The sequence below is a fragment of the Epinephelus lanceolatus genome, chromosome 2 (assembly GCF_041903045.1).
Source record: "Epinephelus lanceolatus isolate andai-2023 chromosome 2, ASM4190304v1, whole genome shotgun sequence".
NCBI lineage: Eukaryota > Metazoa > Chordata > Actinopteri > Perciformes > Serranidae > Epinephelus > Epinephelus lanceolatus.
Genome location: NC_135735.1, coordinates 10034712 through 10058175, shown reverse-complemented (window position 1 = coordinate 10058175; position 23464 = coordinate 10034712). Strand labels below are relative to the sequence as shown.

Here is a 23464-nt window from a genome sequence, read left to right as displayed (position 1 = left end):
TGTTGGCTGTTAGTTAACTTAACTTAATATATAATCATCACCGGCATACAATGAATCTTGGAATAGGCTGGGCCACAAAGGATTCATCCGTTGCATCCTCCACATTCTGGGAAAGAAGGCTGAATTTCTTGGCAGCATTTGAAGGAGTCTACGAAATGGGACAGCCTTGGTCGCGCCAATGCAACACAATCGGTCTTCCAATGCAGCCCTTGAAGGCAGCAGCCCCTGAATCGAGACACAGCTGCTGTGTTGCCTGTGTAAGTAGAGACGTCCCTGAAAAAGACATCGTCTGGATGGCAGCATGTGTTGCTCCAAAACCTGTTATGTACCTTTCAGTATTCATGGTGCCTTGACAGATGTGTAAGTTAGCTATGATGCCAGTCTGGATGGTCCTTTTCCTCTTTAGCCTGGAAGACACAATGTCCATGATTTCCATGAACAGTCTGAAATATGGACTTGACAGACTGCAGGACACTTCTCCACTTCGTGTCAGTCGGTTTGAGATGAACTTGGGTGCAGAGAAATCAGCTGCATTTCATCATTTAACCATCTGAAGTTTTTGCTTTTGCTCACAATATTACAGGCTTGACTCACCCAACATCACTGTCGAGTTATCTTTTATTTTTAGCGTGGTTGCTCTGTGCATTATTTCATCTTAATGTACTTCTAGAATGGATTTTTTTAATGAACAGATCCTGGTAGATTTTTAAACATGTAAAACCTCAGTGAGTGTTAGCAAAAAACTCTATGTCCTTCCTAAATTTGTAATGATCTTAATTTAGATTCATAAGGTGAACACATGAGGAGAGGACCAGACTGTTTGAGCACAAGAAATCTTTCTTCATAGTTCTGAAGTTAATAGATAAAGAAATAATTATCTTTTAAACTAATGCTTTGTGCTTATTGCAATGTGTAATAACACTGTTTACATGCTGTTTATCTGTAGTTATCTGCTACTGATTATTTCATTGCTCAAAAAGAATCTCACTGGACTCCATTTCTGAATAAATAAAAAAATGTGTTATACCACTCATTGCTTGTTGTGTGAATGTTCTGAGTCATCTTGGTCATGGAAAATCTAGTCCGTTACTATGTCTTACTCAAGCTCTGGGATGTTTATGGTGATATGGAAACCCCATGACAACCTTGTGGAGCATCCTTGACTGTCGGGTCAGCAGTACTGCCACAAGGGGGGAGGAAAGATCCAACCATAAATCCTGCAGCCTGCAGAAGCCTTTCATCATCTTATGTAGAAATACAAACATTATATGACACACTATACTCTTTTTCTTTCTTAATGAGATACTATACTATTACTATTTTATGATATACTATACTATGACTTTTATGACATCCTGTGCCATGCGTTTTTATGACATAATGTAAATTTACTTTGTATGACGTACTATACCATACTATATGCCTTTTATATGACGACCATTACTTTTTCATGACAGACTATACTCTAGACATTTTAAGACATTATATACTATTATTTTTGTATGACATACTACACAATTACTTTCTTATTACATACAATACTATGCCTTTTCATGACATATTACACTGTGCATTTTGTTTATGAAACGCCATACTATGACTTGCTACACTAATACATACATACTATATCATGTATTGTTATGACCTACTATACTATAACTTTTTTTCACATACTATACTCTCACCTTATTACGAAATACTGTGGTATGATTTTTGACGTACAATACTTTTACTTGTTGACATAACATTCTATTACTGTTTCATGATATACTATAGTTTGAGTTTTGACATACTACAGTATTACTATTTTATGACATACTATACTATTTTTTTTATTTTTTATATGACACATTATACCATTACTTTTTTAATGATGTGCTATAGTATGCCTTTTGAAATACCATATGATGCCGTTATTTATGACATACTATATATACTATTACATTTTTATGACATACTAAGGTACTGTACGATCATTTTTTTGATGTACTATACTGTTATGTTTTTATGACAAACTAGTATGTCTTTTGAAGTACGATACTCACTTTTTCCGACATACTATACTATGACCTTTGTTTTACACACTTTTTGACAGACTATTATATAACCTTTTTTTTTTTTTTTACATTTTTCAATACATTATACTATGACTTTTTTTTTACTCTTCTATGACATACTATACATGACCTTTTTTGACACACTTTCTCGACATACTATACTATGACATTTTTCGAAATATTACACAATGACTTTGAACATTTTTTCGACATACTGTACTATGAATTCTCTACACATTTTTGAACATACTATACTTTGACTTTTTTTCATGATTTCTGATGATTTTTTTTACGTGATTGTAGATGACATACTATGACATTTTTCCATGATTTCTGACGACATACTATACTATGACCTTTTTCATGATTTTTGACGACATACTATACTATAGATTTTTTTCATGATTTTTGACGACATACTATGCTATGACTTTTTTTAATGATTTCTGACGACATACTATACTATGACTTTTTTTATGATTTTTGACGACATACTATGCTATGACTTTTTTTAATGATTTCTGACAACATACTATACTATGACTTTTTTTATGATTTCTGACGACATACTATACTATGACCTTTTTTATGATTTTTGACGACATACTATGCTATGACTTTTTTCATGATTTTTGACGACATACTATACTATGACTTTTTTTAATGATTTCTGACGACATACTATACTATGACTTTTTTTTATGATTTTTGACGACATACTATGCTATGACTTTTTTTCATGATTTTTGACGACATACTATACTATGACTTTTTTACGTGATTTGAGATGACATACTATGCTATGACTTTTTCATGATTTTTGAAGACATACTATACTTTGACTTTTTTCATGATTTTTGACGACATACTATGCTATGACTTTTTTTCATGATTTTTGACGACATACTATACTATAACTTTTTTACGTGATTTTAGATGACATACTATACTATGACTTTTTTCATGATTTTTGACGACATACTATACTATGACTTTTCTTTCATGATTTTTGACGACATACTATACTGACTTTTTTAATGATTTCTGACGACATACTATACTATGACTTTTTTCATGATTTTTGACAACATACTATGCTATGACATTTTTTCATGAGTTTTTATGACATACTATACTATGACTTTTTTTCATGAGTTTTTACGACATACTATACTATGACTTTTTCCATGATTTTTGATGACATATTATACTATGACTTTTTTTCATGATTTCTGACGACATACTATACTATGACTTTTTTCATGATTTTTGACGACATACTATACTATGACTTTTTTTCATGATTTCTGACGACATACTATACTATGTCTTTTTTCATGATTATTGAAGACATACTATACTATGACTTTTTTCAGGAGTTTTGACGACATACTATATACTATGACTTTTTTTGATGATTTCTGACGACATACTATACTATGACTTTTTTTTCATGATTTCTGACGACATACTATACTATGACTTTTTTCATCATTTTTGACGACATACTATACTGAGTTTTTTTTCATCATTTCTGACGACATACTATACTATGAGTTTTTTTCATGATTTTGGAGCACATATTATACTATGACTTTTTTAATGATTTCTGACGACATACTATACTATGACTTTTTTTTCATGAATTCTGACGACATACTATACTATGACTTTTTTTCATGAGTTTTTACGATATACTATACTATGACTTTTTTTAATGATTTCTGACGACATACTATACTGATTTTTTCATGAGTTTTTACGACATACTATACTATGACTTTTTTCATGATTTTTGACGACATACAATGCTATGACTTTTTTTCATGAGTTTTTACGACATACTATACTATGACTTTTTTTTCATGATTTCTGACAACATACTATACTATGACTTTTTTTCATGAGTTTTTACGACATACTATACTATGACTTTTTTCATGATTTCTGACGACATACTATACTATGACTTTTTTTCATGATTTTTGACGACATACTATGCTATGACTTTTTTTCATGAGTTTTTACGACATACTATACTATGACTTTTTTCATGATTTTTGACGACATACAATGCTATGACTTTTTTTCATGAGTTTTTACGACATACTATACTATGACTTTTTTTTCATGATTTCTGACAACATACTATACTATGACTTTTTTTCATGAGTTTTTACGACATACTATACTATGACTTTTTTCATGATTTCTGACGACATACTATACTATGACTTTTTTTCATGATTTTTGACGACATACTATACTATGACTTTTTTCATGATTTCTGACGACATACTATACTATGACTTTTTTTCATGAGTTTTTACGACATACTATACTATGACTTTTTTCATGATTTCTGACGACATACTATACTATGATTTTTTTTCATGATTTTTGACGACATACTATACTATGACTTTTTTCATGAGTTTTTACGACATACTATACTATGACTTTTTTTAATGATTTCTGATGACATACTATACTATGACTTTTTTTCATGATTTTTGACGACATACTATGCTATGACTTTTTTCATGAGTTTTTACAACATACTATACTATGACACTTTTTTCATGATTATTGAAGACATACTATAACTTTTTTTCATGATTTCTGACGACATACTATACTATGACTTTTTTCATGTTTTTTGACGACATACTATACTATGACTTTTTCCATGATTATTGAAGACATACTATACTATGACGTTTTTCATCATTTCTGACGACATACTATACTATGACTTTTTTTCATGATTTCTGACGACATACTATAGTATGACTTTTTTCATGATTTTTGAAGACATACTATACTATGACTTTTTTTCATGATTTTTGAGCACATACTATACTATGACATTTTTCAATGATTTTTGACGACATACTATACTTTGACTTTTTTCATGATTTTTGAAGACATACTATACTATGACTTTTTTTCATGATTTTTGAGCACATACTATACTATGACATTTTTCAATGATTTTTGACGACATACTATACTATGACTTTTTTCATGATTTTTGAAGACATACTATACTATGACTTTTTTCATGAGTTTTGAAGACATACTATTTTATGACTTTTTCATGATTTTTAAAGATATACTATACTATGACTTTTTTTCATGATTTTTGAAGACATACTATTTTATGACTTTTTTCATGGTTTTTGACGACATTCTCTTCTGACTTTTTTGCATTCTTTTTGATGACATAGATATATAGAAATATAAAGTAACTAAAAATGGAAACACTCAAAGTTGTTTTGAGATACTTGTACTTTACCTTGGTTGTCATGTGCTAAGTTCCTGTCCACCACTGTGTGTCCCCGTCAGCTTCCACATGAACAAAGTCGCTGTCAGTTATCTTAATCAGCAAAGTATTAACAATGCAAATATTTATTATGATTATTACAATATTGTTACATCATACACACAACTTAAAGCATTCTATCATTTTCTTTGTCCACTTTGTGGGGTCCATACAAGTTGCAAACACACCACCACCTGGGGGCAGTGAGAGAACACAGCCTTGTGAGCATAGAGAGCAACAGCAGTATATAATCTGAGCCATGTTTCAGAAATCGGGTTTTTTGAGGTAATTTAAACTTTGGGTCAGTTACTGTGGTTACTGTGAACTAAACCTGCTCGCTGGCAGGTCTTCTTCAACAAACTCTGAGTGCTTAGCGATTTACTGTCTGTCAGAATCAAAATTGGATATTAGTTTTTTATTCAGAACTATCTGAAGTTACCTCTTTTTTTGCGCTGTCAGTCATTTCTTTGAACGGCACTTTTCCCCCCTTACATCAAATTATCACAGAGCATCAAGGCACCCCTAATTTCTCCCATCAACTCCATTTTTGTAGATCACAACTTTTGCGTGGGCAGTGGCGTACGCCTCTTTCAGGACTCATTTTGTGTGTATACAATGTTAATGAATTCGGAATTCAGCAATTCAGAGTTCAGGTTTGGACCCAGTTTGTTAAACCTGCTTCCTGAACAAGACTCTAAGATACTTGAACTCCTTCACTTGCAGCCAAAACTCTCTCCCAACCCCAACAGCGCAATTCAGGGGATACAATTCATAACAGAAAAAAAAAGGGAAACACATTTAAAACAACTTCAAACTCCATAAACCATGATGCTCTTCTCTCCAACTCATACTCGATGCCCTGAACTCTGCCAAGACTGGGTGTGAAAGTTCAGCAGTATAACGTAAATCATTTCCCTTTATAGAACTCTTGCATTCACACATTCTTTATGTTGAAGCCCGTCTCTCCAGTTTTCCCCACTGCAAATCTCGGCCTTTCATTCCCTGGTCAGGCTGAGCCCCTCCCTTCCTCCATCTGCTGTGAGGCTGCTGCTCGTCTGCAGTTTCCTCTCTCAGATAAACTCCAGGTCTGAAGGTTACACTTCTCTCCCCCACGTGTCCTTCCAGAGAAATCCCCTCACTGGCTCCTGCCAGCCTCTCAGCAGACGTTACTGTAAGGCTTCTCCTTTTAATCACATTTTGTTTGACAGGATTGATTATACAGACAACAGCAGGAGTATCTGATTTATTTAAGTAACACACTATTTTCTCAGGTCTTTGATCTTATTCCACTGCACACGCAGTATATTTTCAAGGTCATAATTTACCTCATTATGAGCAGAAGATACTACATTGTGAAGACAGGACAATTGCCTTGTTTTGGTTTATTTGTTTTTGACTCCACACTCAGTGCAAGTGGTGTTTCTGCTCAGTTCTCCTGAGATCAAACACTGAACAAGAAGTTGTTTGGCCAATAATTTGATATCCTTTCTCAGACAGCCATGGCGGCCCCTCGTGTTGTCTCCTCGGTTCTTCTTTTTTCAAACTAATAATTAAAAGTATGTATTCACGTGCATAAGAACATTCCCAATTCCAGGAGACATACAAGTAAAAATAAGTAGATAAACAAATGCAAGACCTCAAATGAACAAGATATGAATCACTGACATCTAAACTGCTGCTTCCTGCTGATAAACTCATCTAACTGCTTATTAGTTCACTTCTTGGACTTTTAAAGGTAAAATATGCCAATTTGTAACCATCATCTCCCAGCTCTAATCCGCCAACTTTCTGCTGGCTGTTGGGCTGTTACTCGAATTACGTATTGTACTTCCACACTTTTGTGTGCCTGACACCACAGACATTAAGAGTATAGAGCACATCTACAGAGAGAGAGAGAGCCGCCCTTTTGGCTCCAAAACTTGGATCAAACTGTAAAACTAAGCAGTGCCGATCAAATACGAACCAAGATTCTGTTGCTGCGTTGCCTGTTTCTCACCTAAAATTCTCTTAACTGTAATTCAAGTTTGTTTGTTACTAGCTGGCTGACATATTGTCTTCTGTGTCAAAACCATGGATGTATAAAGAGAGCTGGATACAGACCCATTCATTCAAGTTGCTCATGAAGCCTATAAAATTACCCACATGATCAGCACTCTCCGCATTCTGGCAGTTGTAGATTTTCTACCTCCTGAGCAAAAGCAAATGCCACAGCCCCTTTTCTCTGTCTTCTCTGGTCATGTAGCAACAATTTCAAAAGGTATTTGCATCTTTCTACAGCACAGACTGCCCCGTTTATGAAAAGACCACCTTTCCAGCGGTGAAATGCTTCTTTAATGAAGTTTTTTACACAGGAAGTTTGTCGGTTAACATCTGAAAGAAAAACACATCTCAATCTGTTGGTTAAAACAACTACAAACAGCCATGCTAGCTACTCTGAGAAGCTGTATTTAGCTACATTGGTGCTTTGAGCTACATGCTAATGTCAGCATGCAAACATGCTCACGATGACAATGCTATCATGGCGCAATTTATCAGATGAAGTTTACCATGCTCATCTTCTTAGTTTAGCGTGTTAGTATGCTAACATTTGCTGAGGCTGATGGAAAAGTTATTAGTTTTGCAGGTATTTGGTCATCAATCAAAGTATTGGATGAATGTGAATTCTCAGCTGATCATCACCAAAGTCAGGGCGCTGGGATAATGATTCAAGCCGGGAATCTGGCGATCCATCCAATAGCTGTCGAGACATTCCAGTTCAGCCGACGGACTGACACTGCGATCCCTTGAGCCCGTATCCATCTAACCAGGAACAACACATTACCAGGCACTACTGTCTGTCTGTCGCTCTAATGTGAGCATCATATATCAGCTATCAGCAACATTAGTCATCAGTCAAACCCTCTTACACACAGAGCATGGTAGTTTTGGGGGTGAAGTCCACCGAGTGTGGATGCCATCAGGTTCCCGTCATCAAAGGCTCTGTGCTGCAAGCTGAGCCTAGTCAGACACTAAAGGGGACAAACGTTAAGTCCATGGTTTCATTGGTTCCAGTCCATTCCTCTTCCTGTCACTCCGCCACAGTTAGAAAATCTGCTCATTAAATCCCTCTGATGTTCCTCGTCTTCCTCACAGCAACCTTGATCCTGAGGTCAGACGCTCGGACGCTGCAGCCTAGATGGTTAAATCTGTGAAGTCTCGTCTGGCAAATCCTTTCTGAAAAACAGAGAGACACAATATAAATACTGACAAACGATGTGAAAGCTGCCATCCACCACTGGCTGCACGCTCCGTCCACATTCTGTGCAGTGCAGCACGTCAACATAGTTACCTTTCTAACTTTCCAGTTACATTTATTGTAATGTGCTTTTCACCTGCATGTCTGACTCTACCATCACCTACATCTTGTTCAAAACTCTGCTGCTACACTGCTCTGATTATAACATCATTATACTGGTTAACACTCTCTCTTAGAGTCCTCTACAAGGCATTAAATGGTGAAACCCATGCTAAACTTTGAGTCATCACACCAGTACCTTCAAGTTTTCCCACAAACTAAACTTTCCTCAAATGTAAAGGCCCTGCAGCAGCTTACCATATATGTGGTTTGATCATTTAAGGACTTGTGTCGGCCTCTTGTTCTAACACTCGCACATACTTAACAGTTACAAATACTACTTTTGTTTATCCACTTCTTCTTTTGTTAGATCAGTTCTGGTATTGTCACCATATAAAGTCGTTTTAGCCGATGTGTTTGCAATCAGTTGTGTATTTACATATCCAACAGACACGGAGCAACATGAGCATTTATTTGGAACCACTTTTTCAGATACCTGATACATCTAAGTTTAATAGTCACTTTCTTTTAGCTCCATTTTTGGTCTCCACCATCTCCTGACTAAAACATCTGGTTCTTTAGCTGCTTAACGGCGGGTTTAAACTGGATGCAGAGGCCCAGTGAAGCACTCAGATTCTCCGTTAGAGTGCTGCCCGCTTGCTTTTGGCACCGATGTTCTGGACACAGCTTGGCGCCAAGCTCCCTGACCGGCTCACGAATTGCAGTGATACTTGCGGTGTCTGGTCTATTTTTTTTACACGAGCTGCGAGCAAATCTGGCAGGAAAACACACATCTTTCTTTGAAAGACATAAAGCGTATATTAGATATTATATAAATTATATAATTATCAAATCATAAATAATAAAATATTCATTCCATGCTTCCACATATTTGTCAGCTGTGTCTGAACAGTGAGCAAGAGAGACGAGCAGAGCCCCACACACACACACACACACACACACACACACACACGCACACACACACAGCAGAGAGCAGAATCGCTTGCTAACCGACGCGGAAATATGAGCTTCTGTTGTGAACAGCCAGGTGACTGCTGACGAGCAGCGCATGACAAGGAACTCGTGAACCCACTACATTCACCAGCTTGTCTCTGACTGTGTCTGTCTGCTGTTTGATGCTGAGTCAGTAGCGTACGATGGGTTTATCAGAGCTTTTGTGTGAGAAATAGTCAAAATACTGATGACTGTGACTTTAAAGAGAGACCACACCAAGGCTGAAAATCCTTTTTGCACTAGTGACTAAATGCTGAGTGCAGCAGCCTAGGAATGCCACGGTGAGGAGGATTTCCCATCAGTAAATAAACTCTTGAAGATTCTGGTGTTACAGATAACACTGGACATTTTTTAAGGAAAGATATTTGCAGATGATGCTTGGTATCTGTAGAGTGCTGTATTACGTTACTGCTAATGCGAACGTAACACTTCCTACTGCTGCAGCTTCACATTAAAGCATTTAACTGGTACAACATGAGTTGACTTTGATTTGATTTGATTATGAAACAGTCAGGAAATGCACTTTTCCTCAGTGAGAATAGCAGTGTGGCTATCATTTGGTCGTTTTCGACATTTGTTGACTGCAGATCAGTTTGAAATATTGCAGGGAGTGATGAAAGAGGAAGAAGCCACAGTGAGCTGTTAGATGAAGAGCTGCACACCTCCAGCTTCTTAGCTATGTAACCAACTCCTCTTCCCTCATTAAAGCCCCTACAAAGAACTTTCATTTTGAGTTGATTTTGGTAACCCTGTGGACAAAAGCGGTAGTGTTTTGCCAGAATGAAGCCTACATTTCCCATGAGCTCTAGCGCGTATTGTCGTAAAGACGCTTACCTGGCTCGCGCATGTGTTTGTTTCGGGGATGAATGAAACAACAAGACGGGAAAACTTTGCCCCCGCTCCTATCGGGGATCCCAGCTCACCTCTGCCGCGCCCCAGCTCCATCTCTCCGGCGTAAGCGCCACTGCCACCGGGGTAAACGCAGCGGTCGGCTGGTAAGGCTGAAGGCCTGTTTGGCGAGCACTTCCACAGCTTCTTGGACTGAGTATGGAGCGGTGCCTCGCCTCTTTATTTTTCGGCACTTGCTGGACCCGGTTGACGCCTGGCTGGTACCTCTTGTCGGCCCGGATGAGGTGTTCCAGCCCCGTGGCCCCTGCTCTCCTCGTCCCCGCTGGCGCGGGGTGAATCTGCGCAACCTGCAGCCTCTGTGTGTGGTTCCCCGGACAGCTAACGCTGTGGACCCGCCGGCTCCTGCCAGGATTGGGCTGATGCTAGATCGCTAGCGAACAAAACGTTTATCCTGAAGGATTTCCTGACTTCCCGAGGATTGGATTTTCTCTGTGTGACTGAGACGTGGCTGAGTGTTGGTGAGTCCAGTGCTTTCACAGAACTTTTACCCGATGATTGCTGCTATTTTAACTCCCCGCGGGCGTCGGGTCGAGGAGGAGGAATAGTGATTTATAGTCACTATAAATGTAAGCAGCTAGGTAAGATGAAGTGTGCCGTCTGAGTGCCATAAATCGCTACGTCCTGGAAGCGACCTGGGGCAGACCCGGACACAGTTTCCTAAAGGTATGGATATACACTATATAGAAATAGCTTATCTTCACACCGATGGTCTTATTTGCTGTTGTAGGTCACGCACAGACATCAGCAGAAACGAGAGACTTTTGCATATCCAGTTAAAGGTTCCTTGTAGTGGCTTTAACGATATCAGCTTCCCTATTAGCATCGGGGTTTACACAAAAAAATAATGCAGAATAGGCACTTCTGCTTTTCCCTTTGACACCAAATCCTCCGCTATCTTCATGAGGTAAACCTGACTGCTGTGACTCTGCTGCTGCTGCACGGAACACAATTTCAGTTTATAATTGTTGCGTCCAACTAATTGATTGATAAAAAAGCAAAATGTTGGTGGGGTGGTGAGCGAGTAATGTAATTGGAGTGCGCCCAAGTATCGTGTAATACCGGTAACAGCGGCAAGCCTACAACAGCCCACACCTGCCCCATCCAATTATTATGCTCTTCCTCTCAGGGTAGCTCAGGAAATGTTAGGTCGGTGTGTTTTAGACAAGGAAATGTTTGTCCACACTATTTTTTTCCGGAGGGTGGCTCTAGACAAAAACTCCCTGGTAGTTAATCTGGATTTGTCCTCTGGGAACCATGAAACCATGCAACCACTAAAAGCAGCAAATTTCGTGACATTCTGTGCAGCCGTTTTCCAGATATATCGTTTTGGTTGAGTTTGTTTGTACTGTGACTTGTGAAGACAGCCCAGAGAGCTCTGTGTGAACTGCATGAGACTAGGCTGAGGACAGAAACACAACAGGATATCTATCAAATGTAATAACTTCACCATGGCCACCCAGCAGTCAGATAAACACATGGCTTTTGTTTGCTGTGTCAGGCTCCGATCGGTGGGGACTGTTGTGTGTGCGTGTGCGTGTGCGTGGAGGGGAAGGAAGCATACAAGAGAAACATAACAGTGTTCAGAGACTGCCAAGTCCACCTAACCAAACTCTTTTATTCACCCCAGAAGGCACAAAAGAGACAAACCCAAAATATCTGAGCCAGATTCTCTGCATTCCTGCTGCGAGCAGTCACTAAGAAACTAAAGCTCAACAAAACCCAGGCCAGACACCGGCAGAGATAGACACAAGTAGAGTATTCAGGAGATAAAGCAGTGGTCCTCACAAGAGTGGAGAGAGGAGGAGTGTTGTCACTGTGTTAGACAATAAATATAGGGATTTAGGATTGTTAGTTTCCTTCAGTTATATTTGTGGAGTTTAGTTTGTTCTTGTGTTATCTCAATCACAAACCCTGAGCAGCAGCCATTAGAGGGTGTGTTATCTAATAAAATCAGCGAAGCATTCCACAGGAGATTGGTAAAACATCCTTCTATAAAAGGAGCTGCTTCTCTTGTTCGTGCCCAGGCTGCTGTAATCCTATTAGCCACTCACTTTGGATCTTTATCAAATCGTAAGCTGCGGAAAACCAGCTTGTTCCTCACTGTATTTTAACATACTTTCATTTTCACTACTTGCAAGCATTGCCTGTAGTTTTCCTTCTTCATTCGCTGAGCAGCTGATGTTATAAACTGAACTGTTCCTTATCTGGCACAGTTGTTGGAAAAGCAACAATAGACTGCAACAAGGAAGCAATTTTAAAGCTGATCTGAGAAATATTTTTATATTTAGACTGGGATTAAACAGAGATTTTCAGCATTGTTTTGGTTAATGGCCCACAGCTTTGATTCTCACAGCTCTCATCAGTGTTTCTGGCAACAGCAGGTGGAAAAAAGTGAAGTACTTGTTCTTTTCCCGAGCTTTAACCACGTGTCTTTGTGTTAACTGTGATCTCTTTGTACACCGATCAGCCTAAACATTCAAACCAGAGGGGGGTGAAGTGACTAACATTGATCGTTTTGTTACAATGCAATGTTCTGCTGGGAGACCTTTGGTTGACGCCCTCCACCCACCCAAACACCGCTGTTTCCACACCACATAAACTGCTCAGGAATGACCAAAAAGCTCAAGGTGTCGACCTGGCCTCCAAATCTCCCACACCCCAATCTGATTGAGCATCTTGGGAAGTGTTGGTACCCCACCTCACAACTGACAGGTCTCAAATGATCAGAAGCCGGCACCCTGGTGCCAGACACCACAGCACACCCTCCAGAGGTCATGTGTCCATGCCTTGACGTGTCAGAGCCAAATCCGATCCAGGGAGGCCCCACCGTGGATTAGGTGTACCTCTGAGGTACCAGCACGTCTCATGGATGCTCGATCAGATTTGGATCTAGTGAATTTGGAGGCCAGGTTGATGCCTTGAGTTTTTTGTCATGTTCCTGAGCAGTTTCTGCAGTGTGGCATGGCTCATTTTTCTGCTGGGGGGGCAACTGCCAAAATCCTTTGTCAAATGAATCCATGATTTATAAATATAGGTATGTTAATACACGATACTTTAATTATTGTAGACCCTGTTTTATATGCAACTCAGGGTCCCTGCTCTGTCTCTCTTTCAGCTCAGGAGTTCTTGGCCTAAAAAACGTTGAGGACCCCTCTTGTTGCAGATATGCTGAAACTTGATGTTTCATCAATGCTGTGGTTAACGTGTGGTTCGGTTTAGGCACAAATAACACTTGATTATGGTTAGGAAAATATCATTTTGGCTTAAAAAACCCTGTGTGGGGGGTGCAGTCTGCACTGGAAACACAGCAATGACTTGCAAAAAACTACTGGTTTTGTTGTTTGTTGGTCTCAAACAGTGGCCTGTAGCTTGGCAGGCGTCTTGCTGAGGTGACGCCATCCACCATCCCCTCAATCCCCCCATGACAAAATCAGCTCATATACTACATCACATTAGAAACGTTAATATGATACGTATGAGGTGTGCAAATGTAACGCTTTTGGTTTGCAGAAATGTTCAATGACAACATTTTCATCTGGTCACTGGGCTAATATATATGTCATATTAACTTTATATGGTAATAATATGTTAGTGTAACGCAATAGCAATTTGTAGCTTATGTTGAGCAAGTGCTTAAACTTATGAATCAGTTACTGCCTACTTTAACAAAAGGTTGACTGATTTGGCATCAAAATAATTTCACTAGATATTTTCTGGACATTTTAGATCTGCTGTTAATGCAGTGTGGTTTCTCTGAATCCTGCTGAGAGTTATCCTGTCTGTATTTTTAATAGAAATGAAAGTCATGAATCACAAGATTTAAAACTGAATGTTTAAAGTAAAAATTGCATCACTGCTGGTTTCCCAATGTGTGGGATGGCAGATTGAGAGCCACCCCGACGCAGAGAAGAACTTTTGTAACTCTGCAATCTAACTGCTATCAGCTACAGAGTAAATATTTGCATTTGCAGTGCCAAGTATCCTCAGATAAGGCGTGAACAAGAGGCTTTCAGAGCAGAGTGAAGGAGGGAAGAAGAAGATCAATGGGAGGAGAGGAGTGGAGGTCAAATGGAATAAAAAATAAAAAAACAGATGTGTGCAGACGTAGACGGAAAAACCATCTGGTGCGAGACAAAAGTTGGAGCACAATGTCAGACAACACCCACACATTCTGCTCTCCATTTTGACTTCAGGCTCATCATGTCTTCATTCACACACACAGCAATGTCACATATCACATCAACAGTGCAACGCTGTTTATAGATCTGTGACTGAAATGTATTTGTATCACTTTTAAAAGATGATTATGTATGGACAGTTTTACTGCAACAGAGCACAGTGGGTCTGCTGGGGTTAAATAGGGTTGTCAGTCAGTAACAATTTTACACAACAACCATCATATGAGACAATTTTGGATGCTCTAAGATATTCGTATCAAAATCAATACAATAGATTAATACACTTAAAGGGTAGCATTGTTTTTTTAGCCTGCAGTCCTATTTTCCCATGTTTTTGTGTCTAATTGATGAATGGGAACAACAATTTTTGAACCTGATCCAGTGTTAAAAAAGAGGGCTGCAGCTACGGCAAATCACTCAGGGCATGTTTGCACAGTCAATGTTCGTCCACTAAAAGATCTTCTTTTTGCCACTGACAGGCTCAGATTGTTATTTTAAGTGTCTGACAATTTATGGAAAGGATCCACACAGAGATAGACCTCTTTGTTAAAGAGTAAGATCCTTTTTGTTTAGCCAGAGACAGCCCTGAAATCCATTAGCCAAACCCACCAGACACCATTTAAATAAACAGTTATTTTAGCGTGCATAGGGGCAGCAGAGTTTTATTTTTTTCTGTCAACTCTGAATGACGTGTGTTACGATGCTAAAATAACGGTTTATTCTAATGGAGTGTGGTGGGTTTGGTGATTTCAGGGCTGTTTGTGGTTAAAACGTAACTTACACTTTAACAAAAAGTTCTATCTCTGTAGGGATCCTTTCCATAATGTTGTCAGACACTTACAAAAACAATCTGAACTTGTCAGTGGCAAAAACAAGCACTTCTAGTAGACGTCCATTGAGGGTGTATATTGCCCCAAGTGGTTTCATTGCAGTGTGTCAGCACTGAAGGCAGAGCCCTGTTCATCCTATGAATGTTGCTCAATGGCACATGAAGCCAATAAAGTTCAACTTCCCGGGTATAAAACTGAGCAAGCACACTAGAGACTTCCTCCAGTATGCCCTTGCTAATTTGAATGGGGATAAAATGATCACTACTACTTATACTTATACTTCAAGTGCAAAGTTAGTCCACTAAACAAGCTTTTTTTCCACAAAGACCGCCTCATATCGTTAGGATAAATGTCAGAGAACATACAGAAAACGACATGTAAATGTGTTGTCTTACCTTACCGGTGTGCTGCCATGTTTGTTTACCATTTAGCTCTGCTTTCCAAAGTGCGGCCGAAATATCGCGAGAACAAGCAGCGATCTCATACCGTGCCTGAAATCTCGCGAGAACAAGCAGCAACAGCTGGAAGGCAGAACCGAACAGTAGCCTGAAAAGTTCATTCATTTATTTTATGAAAGATTTATAGAATAATGGCTGACTTTTTGCCAGACTTCGACTTTGTGGAGGAGGAATTTGATTTTGCAGAGTTTGATGGCCGCCCTTATTTATTTGAGCCAGAATACACTGACGAAGAGCTTCATGAAATTGAAGAACGGAGGAGGAGAGAGAGAGAGAGGCGCAACAGGTAGAGGACGAGAGAGGAGGAATGGCAGCTGCAAGGCTGCGTAGCTCTGGAGATTGGTGGTGTACCTGTGAATGCTGTGCCCCAGTGCCCACAGAAGAGGAATGCCTCTGTTGCAAGGAATGGGACCGGTTGCAGCCTTATTTTCAAGGTCTGGATGTGACCAAGGACAAGACACCTCCACCGGGCTTTATCTAGAGCTCGCGAGATACATTTCGGCCGCACTTTGGAAAGCAGAGCTAAATGGTAAACAAACATGGCAGCACACCGGTAAGGTAAGACAACACGTTTACATGTCGTTTTCTATATGTTCTCTGACATTTATCCTAACAATATGAGGCGGTCTTTGTGGAAAAAAAGCCTGTTTAGTGGACTAACTTTGCACTTGAAGGTTGCCCGTTCACTTACGTTTTAACAGGTCTGACGCTACTATGCGCCCCGGCTGTATCTAGGCTAACGGCTAACATGCTAACTATTATTTTTATGTCACTAGTCACTTGAAACAAATTTAGGACGACAGGAGACAGGTTGAAATAAATTTCACTTTCACTGCAGGGGCAATGAATAACTGAGTGGTACATATATTCCAACAGCGCTTCTTATGTGTTCAGCTTCAAAAATAGAAAATCAAAAGGCAGCAGCTGATGAATCATGGCCGGCTGACACATAAATGAATGTGTGGGAAACCCTGCTTCTAGACTTTATCCACTGATTTACAGACGTCTCTTTCACAATGATATCTATGTGAAAAAGTCTTTTTGGGAGAAAGAAAAGATAAGCATGCAGTATTAAAGTGTTTACACTCTCAAATACTAGAAAACAGACTGATCCCCTGGGACAGGGTGTGAGCCACACACCCCTGCTGTAACACTACTATGTGCTTCAATTTACGACATGCTGCATATTAATAGCAACTGATATGACAAAACAGTCTTGATAAAATGTTTTCCCATACTGTCCAGCCCAGTGGAAGGGCACCGTGCCACGGACCAGAGAGAAAACAGGAGTAAACAGGACTAACTGGGGGCATATTGGCTGAAGTAAATGTCCTGAGTCTTACAACACTGAGGATCAACTATTTTAATGAAGACTTTTGTGATCTAGTTTCTGAGCCTCTTGAGTTTACCCAGAACCACTCAGGGGGGAGGCTGTCAGCTCACAGGTCAGAAACAGTTAGTGATGTCCTGGTTTCCTCCAACACTCAGGACCGAAGCCAAAGGCCTTTGATTTACTGTAATCCCTCTTTCTTATGATGGATGTGCTTAAAAATGTGGTCGTTCTCTCAAAACATTGTAAAAGAGAAGACCACAGTCAAATCACTGGTGCGAGGATCCAGAAGCACTGAGAGGAATAACATCCACCCGCTGCTGCCGCCCAACAGAAACTCTTCGGCTGTTGCAGTTTAAACAAACTGGAGCATTTGAGCTCTTCCAAGCAAACTCTGCTATGCTTTATTCCTGTGGCTTCTCCTCTGTCAGCAAGAGATAAAACACTTAGTTCCAGTGCACAAAAATCTACGGCATTGTGACGTCCCGTGGACCTGTAGGTGCTCTGTGGCACGGAGCCTTATCTCCAGATACCAGCTGACATCTCAGTTTGTATTGTCAAGTTAAAGCTTGTCAGTCTTCTGCTTACAGCCTTTAATGCTGTTGGTAATAAGGAGCTGTGATTTCAGTTTATCCCTTTCATTTTCTATGTTTTTATTCTTTGTTTGTTTGAGGGCTTTTTTTTTATTAGATAGTACAGCCAAAGATAGACAGGCTGATCCCCACTGCCTAGGACCAGTGCTGGGGGTATAAGAAAGTAAAGCAGTACAGTAATATATTACTTTTAGCAGTAACAAAGTAATATAATGCGTTACCAACAGGATTCAGGTAATATTATTACAATTATAATGTAAAGTAACGCATTACTATCCGTAATAAACTGTTCATTGTTTTCATTTTTCATTTATCCACACCGCTCCACTTCCACCAGTTCAACACCAGTAAAAACATCCCCCGATGGTTGTTGTGTGTGTCAGACAAAGTTAGCACCTAGCTAGCTGGTAAACAAAGTGGAGCATTTAAAGAGCCAGATATTTCTCAAGAGCTGGTGGAGACCAAAAGAGAGGAAAAAGGACAGTGAGAGTAAGACTTGTGCAATAACCTAGTTCTACCAGTTTTTATCAGTTTATTCAATTGTACTGTTTTTTATGTGTATGACAAGTAGCTTTTTTTCTTTTTAATTTGAATGTATGAAAGAATGTAAGGCAGAATCTGCCTCTTCCGAATTCTAGATTCATATCAATTCCGAATATCTGAAACCGTTTCAATGCTCATTTTCCGCAGCATCAACACACAGATACCAGCTTTTTTGCTCTCTCTTTATAGTAACGTCAGCTGCAGTCATTCTGCTGTTCTCAAGAAAAGAAAAGTTGTTGTTATGTTATAACCTTTTTGTATTTATCATGTAATGAAAATGTAAAACTGTATGCCCTCCAACATCAGTTTTTCCCCGGGTATCAAAAGTGGTATTGAATATCAATATCTTTCAAGGTTATTCAATTATCATGACGATACTGCGCTTTTTTTATATCACTAAAAATAAAGTATCTTTGGGTTCTGGACTCACAAAACAAGTAATCTAAGGACATCATTTTGGGATCTGGGAGTTTATGGAAAGCATTTTATAGACTTAACAATGAATTAAAAAAAAATCATGATTCAATAAAGAAAAATAAGACAGTTGCAGCCCCGATAATTTTCTTTGTCTTTTGCCCTGAACCTAGATTTCAAGTACTTGTTGCTGTCATGTGCTTTGTGACATGTTTGCAGTTGTGTACTCAATATTTGGAGAATTTTGTACAAAGTTTTTTGGCATCAGCATCTGTGAGTCTCACCAGTTTGTAGTCTTTGTGCAGTTTGCTGTACTGGAACATGTTGCAGAGGACAGTTGAAGCTGCTCTGGCAGCTTTCAGACTCCCGGAGCTAAAGCAAGACACAGTGACTGATGGTTAGAGACAAAAACAAACAAAAAGAACTAACAAGGAGGAAATACCTCAGCATAAACAGAGGGGAGAAGTTCAGTGATAAACACTCTAAAATGACCTGCAAATTTGCCAGAGGTTATTTTTTTGTGTCAGAGGGGAGAGCAGTAACAGCTCCAGAACACTTGAAGTCATTAACACCAAACAGAGGTCACAGTTTGCAAAGTGAAAGAATGTAGGAGCTAAAAAATATTAACCAATTACAAGCAGCATGATATGAAATGTTTTGTTACATTCAATAAAATATTACTGGCAAGTTAATAACTTCTACTCCCCCTGCATTCTGAAGCAGCAGCTCTGTTTTCTCACTGTGCAACACTGATATCTGAGGATGACAGAAGGCAGTCCTACCTGCTATCATGGGATGTCTTGATGCCCATCAGTTTCTGCAGGCCGTTGAAGTATGAGATGTCACGGGCTGCCAAGGAGCTGCAGGTGACCAGGTGATTGAGGGCTCCACAGATGTTGACCACCACCTCGCTGGATGGCGTTTTCTGATGGCCGTCACTGGGCAGCTTGGACACCAGAACATTCACCATGTTCTTAGCTGCAGGGACAAAGAGAGAGGTTGGCTCTCTTTTAAGACTGTTTGTAAATAATGCAAGAGTGCCCTCTTGGACGCCCCTTCGGTAGATAAAACATCATAAAGTTTCCTCCAGGGTGCCCTTCAAATGGAGAAATTACCATATGCGCTACCCTATATGCTAGAAAACTTTCTGCAGCTGTTACCTTCTTATTTTTTTGCCATTGCCTATCTGACAGTGTGAGTCTGCCACTGCTCTAACCTTTGCAAGATCAGCCTCTGTTGATCTGGTGTTGCAAAGCTCATTCATACAGCAATCTTTCACAAAAGGACAAAATGATCAACATAGTGTTAGATATCCAACACAGCCCTCTGTTCCTTTATAACACTCAGCATTTGGGAAGACCAATTAACTTTTAACTTTGTATTCGACTAGAAAAGAGGAAGCTAACTGACCTTTAACTAAGCCTCGCCCTTTTGTGAGCTGTCGGAGTAAGCATGAAGCCCACACTGGAACTAACTGCTTCCCTTCACTGGTTCCTGTACAGCAGGGTCGGTCTTTGTTTCACTGTTATAATCATTAAAAGGCAAAAGCAGCATGTGTATACATTCAGTAGGCTACATCTTCAGTAGCTAGCTAGCTAACCCTACACTTTTCAGGGATTGATTTTGGTTTTGGAACAGGGAAGAAACGTATATATTTTTCCAACCTCTCCAGGTAACGAGTATCATTAATACACGACGTGCCCCAGGCACAACATTTAGCTCCAAATCTGCAAAACCAGCCTGAAAATGAAGGAAATCTGAAATGACTGCATTAGAGTCAATGGAGCACAGCTGTGTTGTTGTTGGACTCTGGTCTAAGATGGCCGTATGCTACGTTATGATTGGCCAGTCTGCGTCCAAGGACAGGACTTAGTGAAGGGTCAATTATACTGTTAACTTTGTATTTGACTAGGAAAGTGGAAGCTAATTAGCCTTGCTAACTTAGTACTGATTGTCTCCAGGCGGTATTTATCGTTTACGGTTGGTTCAACATTATACATGGAAACACACTGGAGTGTTTTGTTCTTTTACCGCCTCAGCCCAGTGCACCATACTCATATCACGACACAGAGTTACATATAAAGTCACCAAGGAATCTATGGAGTGCTTGTAGGACTAAGCAACATCAGCCTCCTAACTGATAAACTGCCTCTGTAGCTGCTGGAACTTAAGTGTAATTATGAGCTATTGTTAGTGTCACACACACACACACACACACACACACACAGTTTCCATAGTTTGCATCTCACCGATGTGGTCTTTGTTGGTGGCGTGTCTGGCCAGATTCCTCAGCAAGCCAGTCAGAGGCCTCAGCTCCATGTCATTGTTGGTGTCCAACAGATCCAGCAGGGTTGGCAGCATCCGCTCCTGCTCGATCACCACATTACTCATCACTGACGACCACTGATGAGAGGGGCAGAGAAACATGAGCATGCACTGAGTTCTGTTCAATTGTGTGCTATTGTTGGTATAACTGCTGAAGAATCAAACCCCAAAGCAACAAAAAAAAAATCAGTTAATTTTGGGATATACATGCACATTTCATATTCCTATAACTTATGAGATCTTACTCTGGCATCTCCTGCAGTGATATTTTGCAGGGCTCCGATGGCAGCCTCGCGGCTGGTGGAGCTGCAGTCGCTGTTCTGCAGAACAAGCTTGTACAGCCCCACCACATGAGGGTGCCACAGCCACTCAGCACCCTTAGGTTGTCGTGACACCTCCGACAGTATGGACAGAGTCTGGTTGCGCTGTCGTGGAGGAGAAGAAAGACAGAGAAAGAACACTTCCATTTATTGTACAGTAGCTACACAACTGTGAGATTTTTTATTATATTTTACTCACATCAGTTTTCTGATACAATTTATTCTCTTGTTTCAGCTTTTATCCGTCGTAGCTAACTAACCAAGCTAATGTTAGCTCCATTTGTTGGCTGGAACAACTGTCTGACTTATTTAATGTTTCAACTGAGTCAGTCGGGGTCTTAAATATGCACTTGATGGCTACATACATGATATTGTGCTTGAAGGTTTGATGCTAAATCTACATGTCCCTGGCAGAAACTAGTCTCCTCATCCGCCTCCTCATCAGCTGCTGACTCATGTTCAGCTTTGTACTTGTATTGCAGTGTACAACTACTTAGTCCTGGTATTATAAGATCAGGCAAAATATACTTATGTCATTCTAACGTGACATAGCTTACATATTTGGACAAAAGGCTGAGGTTAGATTTGAAGGGACAGTTCACCCCAAAATACATATTTTTGGTCTTAACCTGAAGTGCTATTTATCAGTCTAAACTGTTTTGGTGTGAGCAGTAGAGTGTTGGCATTCTCTCTGATACAATGGAACTAGATGGCACTCAGCTTGTGGTGCTCAAAGAGCTAAAAAATACATTAAATCAAGAGCAATGTCACTTTCCAGAAATCATGACCCAGTTACTCAAGATAATCCACAGACCTTGTTGTGAGCAGTTTCATATGGGAACTATTTTCTCTCTACTGAACTACACCTGCCAACTGTATCACTGCACAGAAGGAAGTGTGCATCTACTCATGGACGAGAGGCTCGTGAAGAGATGTAAACGCCTCAGCTGTGCTTTAACATTAGCCAGGGCAGTGGTGCTGGGTGAGCTAGCCGTGGACGCACACTTCCTTCCTACAGTGTTAAGGTGCAGACACACCAAACCAACGTCAAAGAACTAGTGGCGATGAAATCCAACTGTTGCGTCATCTACGTCGCCTCATGTCGCCCCGTGTCAGTTGCATTTGAACACACTACACGGACTACATCCGACGGCCAAGTGGCACGTACGTTCTGCGCCTGCGTGTGAGGAAATAACGCAAAAAGGGAAAACAGAAGTCCGAGGAATGCATGAGATAAACAAAGTAGCAGAGTGAGAGAGTGGTACATCCTGTCAGCTGAGGGGTTTCCTATCTGTGCAGCCGAGCACCGCAGCACCTCCACAGACTGTTACATCCAGACGGTCCCGGTGTTTCCTCCGCAGGCTCCACTTCACTCAGCTGCCCGATAAACCCGCTGCTTCTTCCCACTTTAACCTGAATAACAAACCGGGGCTCGGTGCTCCAGTTGGATCCAAACGGAGAGCAGGGGCTAACTGGCTGTGCTTCCGGTCATGCTGTGGCTAACACTCTGCTAGCCTCCCAGCTAGCCCCGGTTTGTTATTCAGGTTAAAGTGGGAAGAAGCAGCGGATCTGTCAGGCAGCTGAGTGCAGTGGAGCCTGAGGAGGAAGCACCAGTTTCACTAAAGGCAGATTCACTCGCTACAGGGGCGAGGAAATAAAACCTGAACAGCCAATCGGAGTGATCTCTCTCACCGACAAGCTCCACCGCCAATTCAACACGCTCAATCAGTCGAAAAGCCGCCAACGCCAAAGTGCCGACGGTGTGGGACACACCGCAAAAACTAGGGAGACAGACGCTCACCGACGGCCCGACTTTGGCTGATGGCCGACCATC

General features: G+C 40.2%; 1 protein-coding gene across 1 annotated transcript in view; it reads right to left on the bottom strand.

Annotated features, from left to right (window-relative positions):
* Positions 1-7690: 7690 nt before the first annotated feature.
* LOC117255367 (plakophilin-3-like) overlaps positions 7691-23464 on the bottom strand; it is a 45661-nt gene continuing 29887 nt past the window's right edge. Inside the window, exons 9-13 of the mRNA XM_033624191.2 lie at positions 21556-21735; positions 21235-21388; positions 19768-19963; positions 19270-19357; positions 7691-8595 (exon numbers count right to left, since the gene is read on the bottom strand). Coding sequence (XP_033480082.1) covers positions 8554-8595; positions 19270-19357; positions 19768-19963; positions 21235-21388; positions 21556-21735 — 660 coding nt within the window. The 3' untranslated portion in view covers positions 7691-8553. The remainder of the gene's footprint in view (positions 8596-19269; positions 19358-19767; positions 19964-21234; positions 21389-21555; positions 21736-23464) is intronic.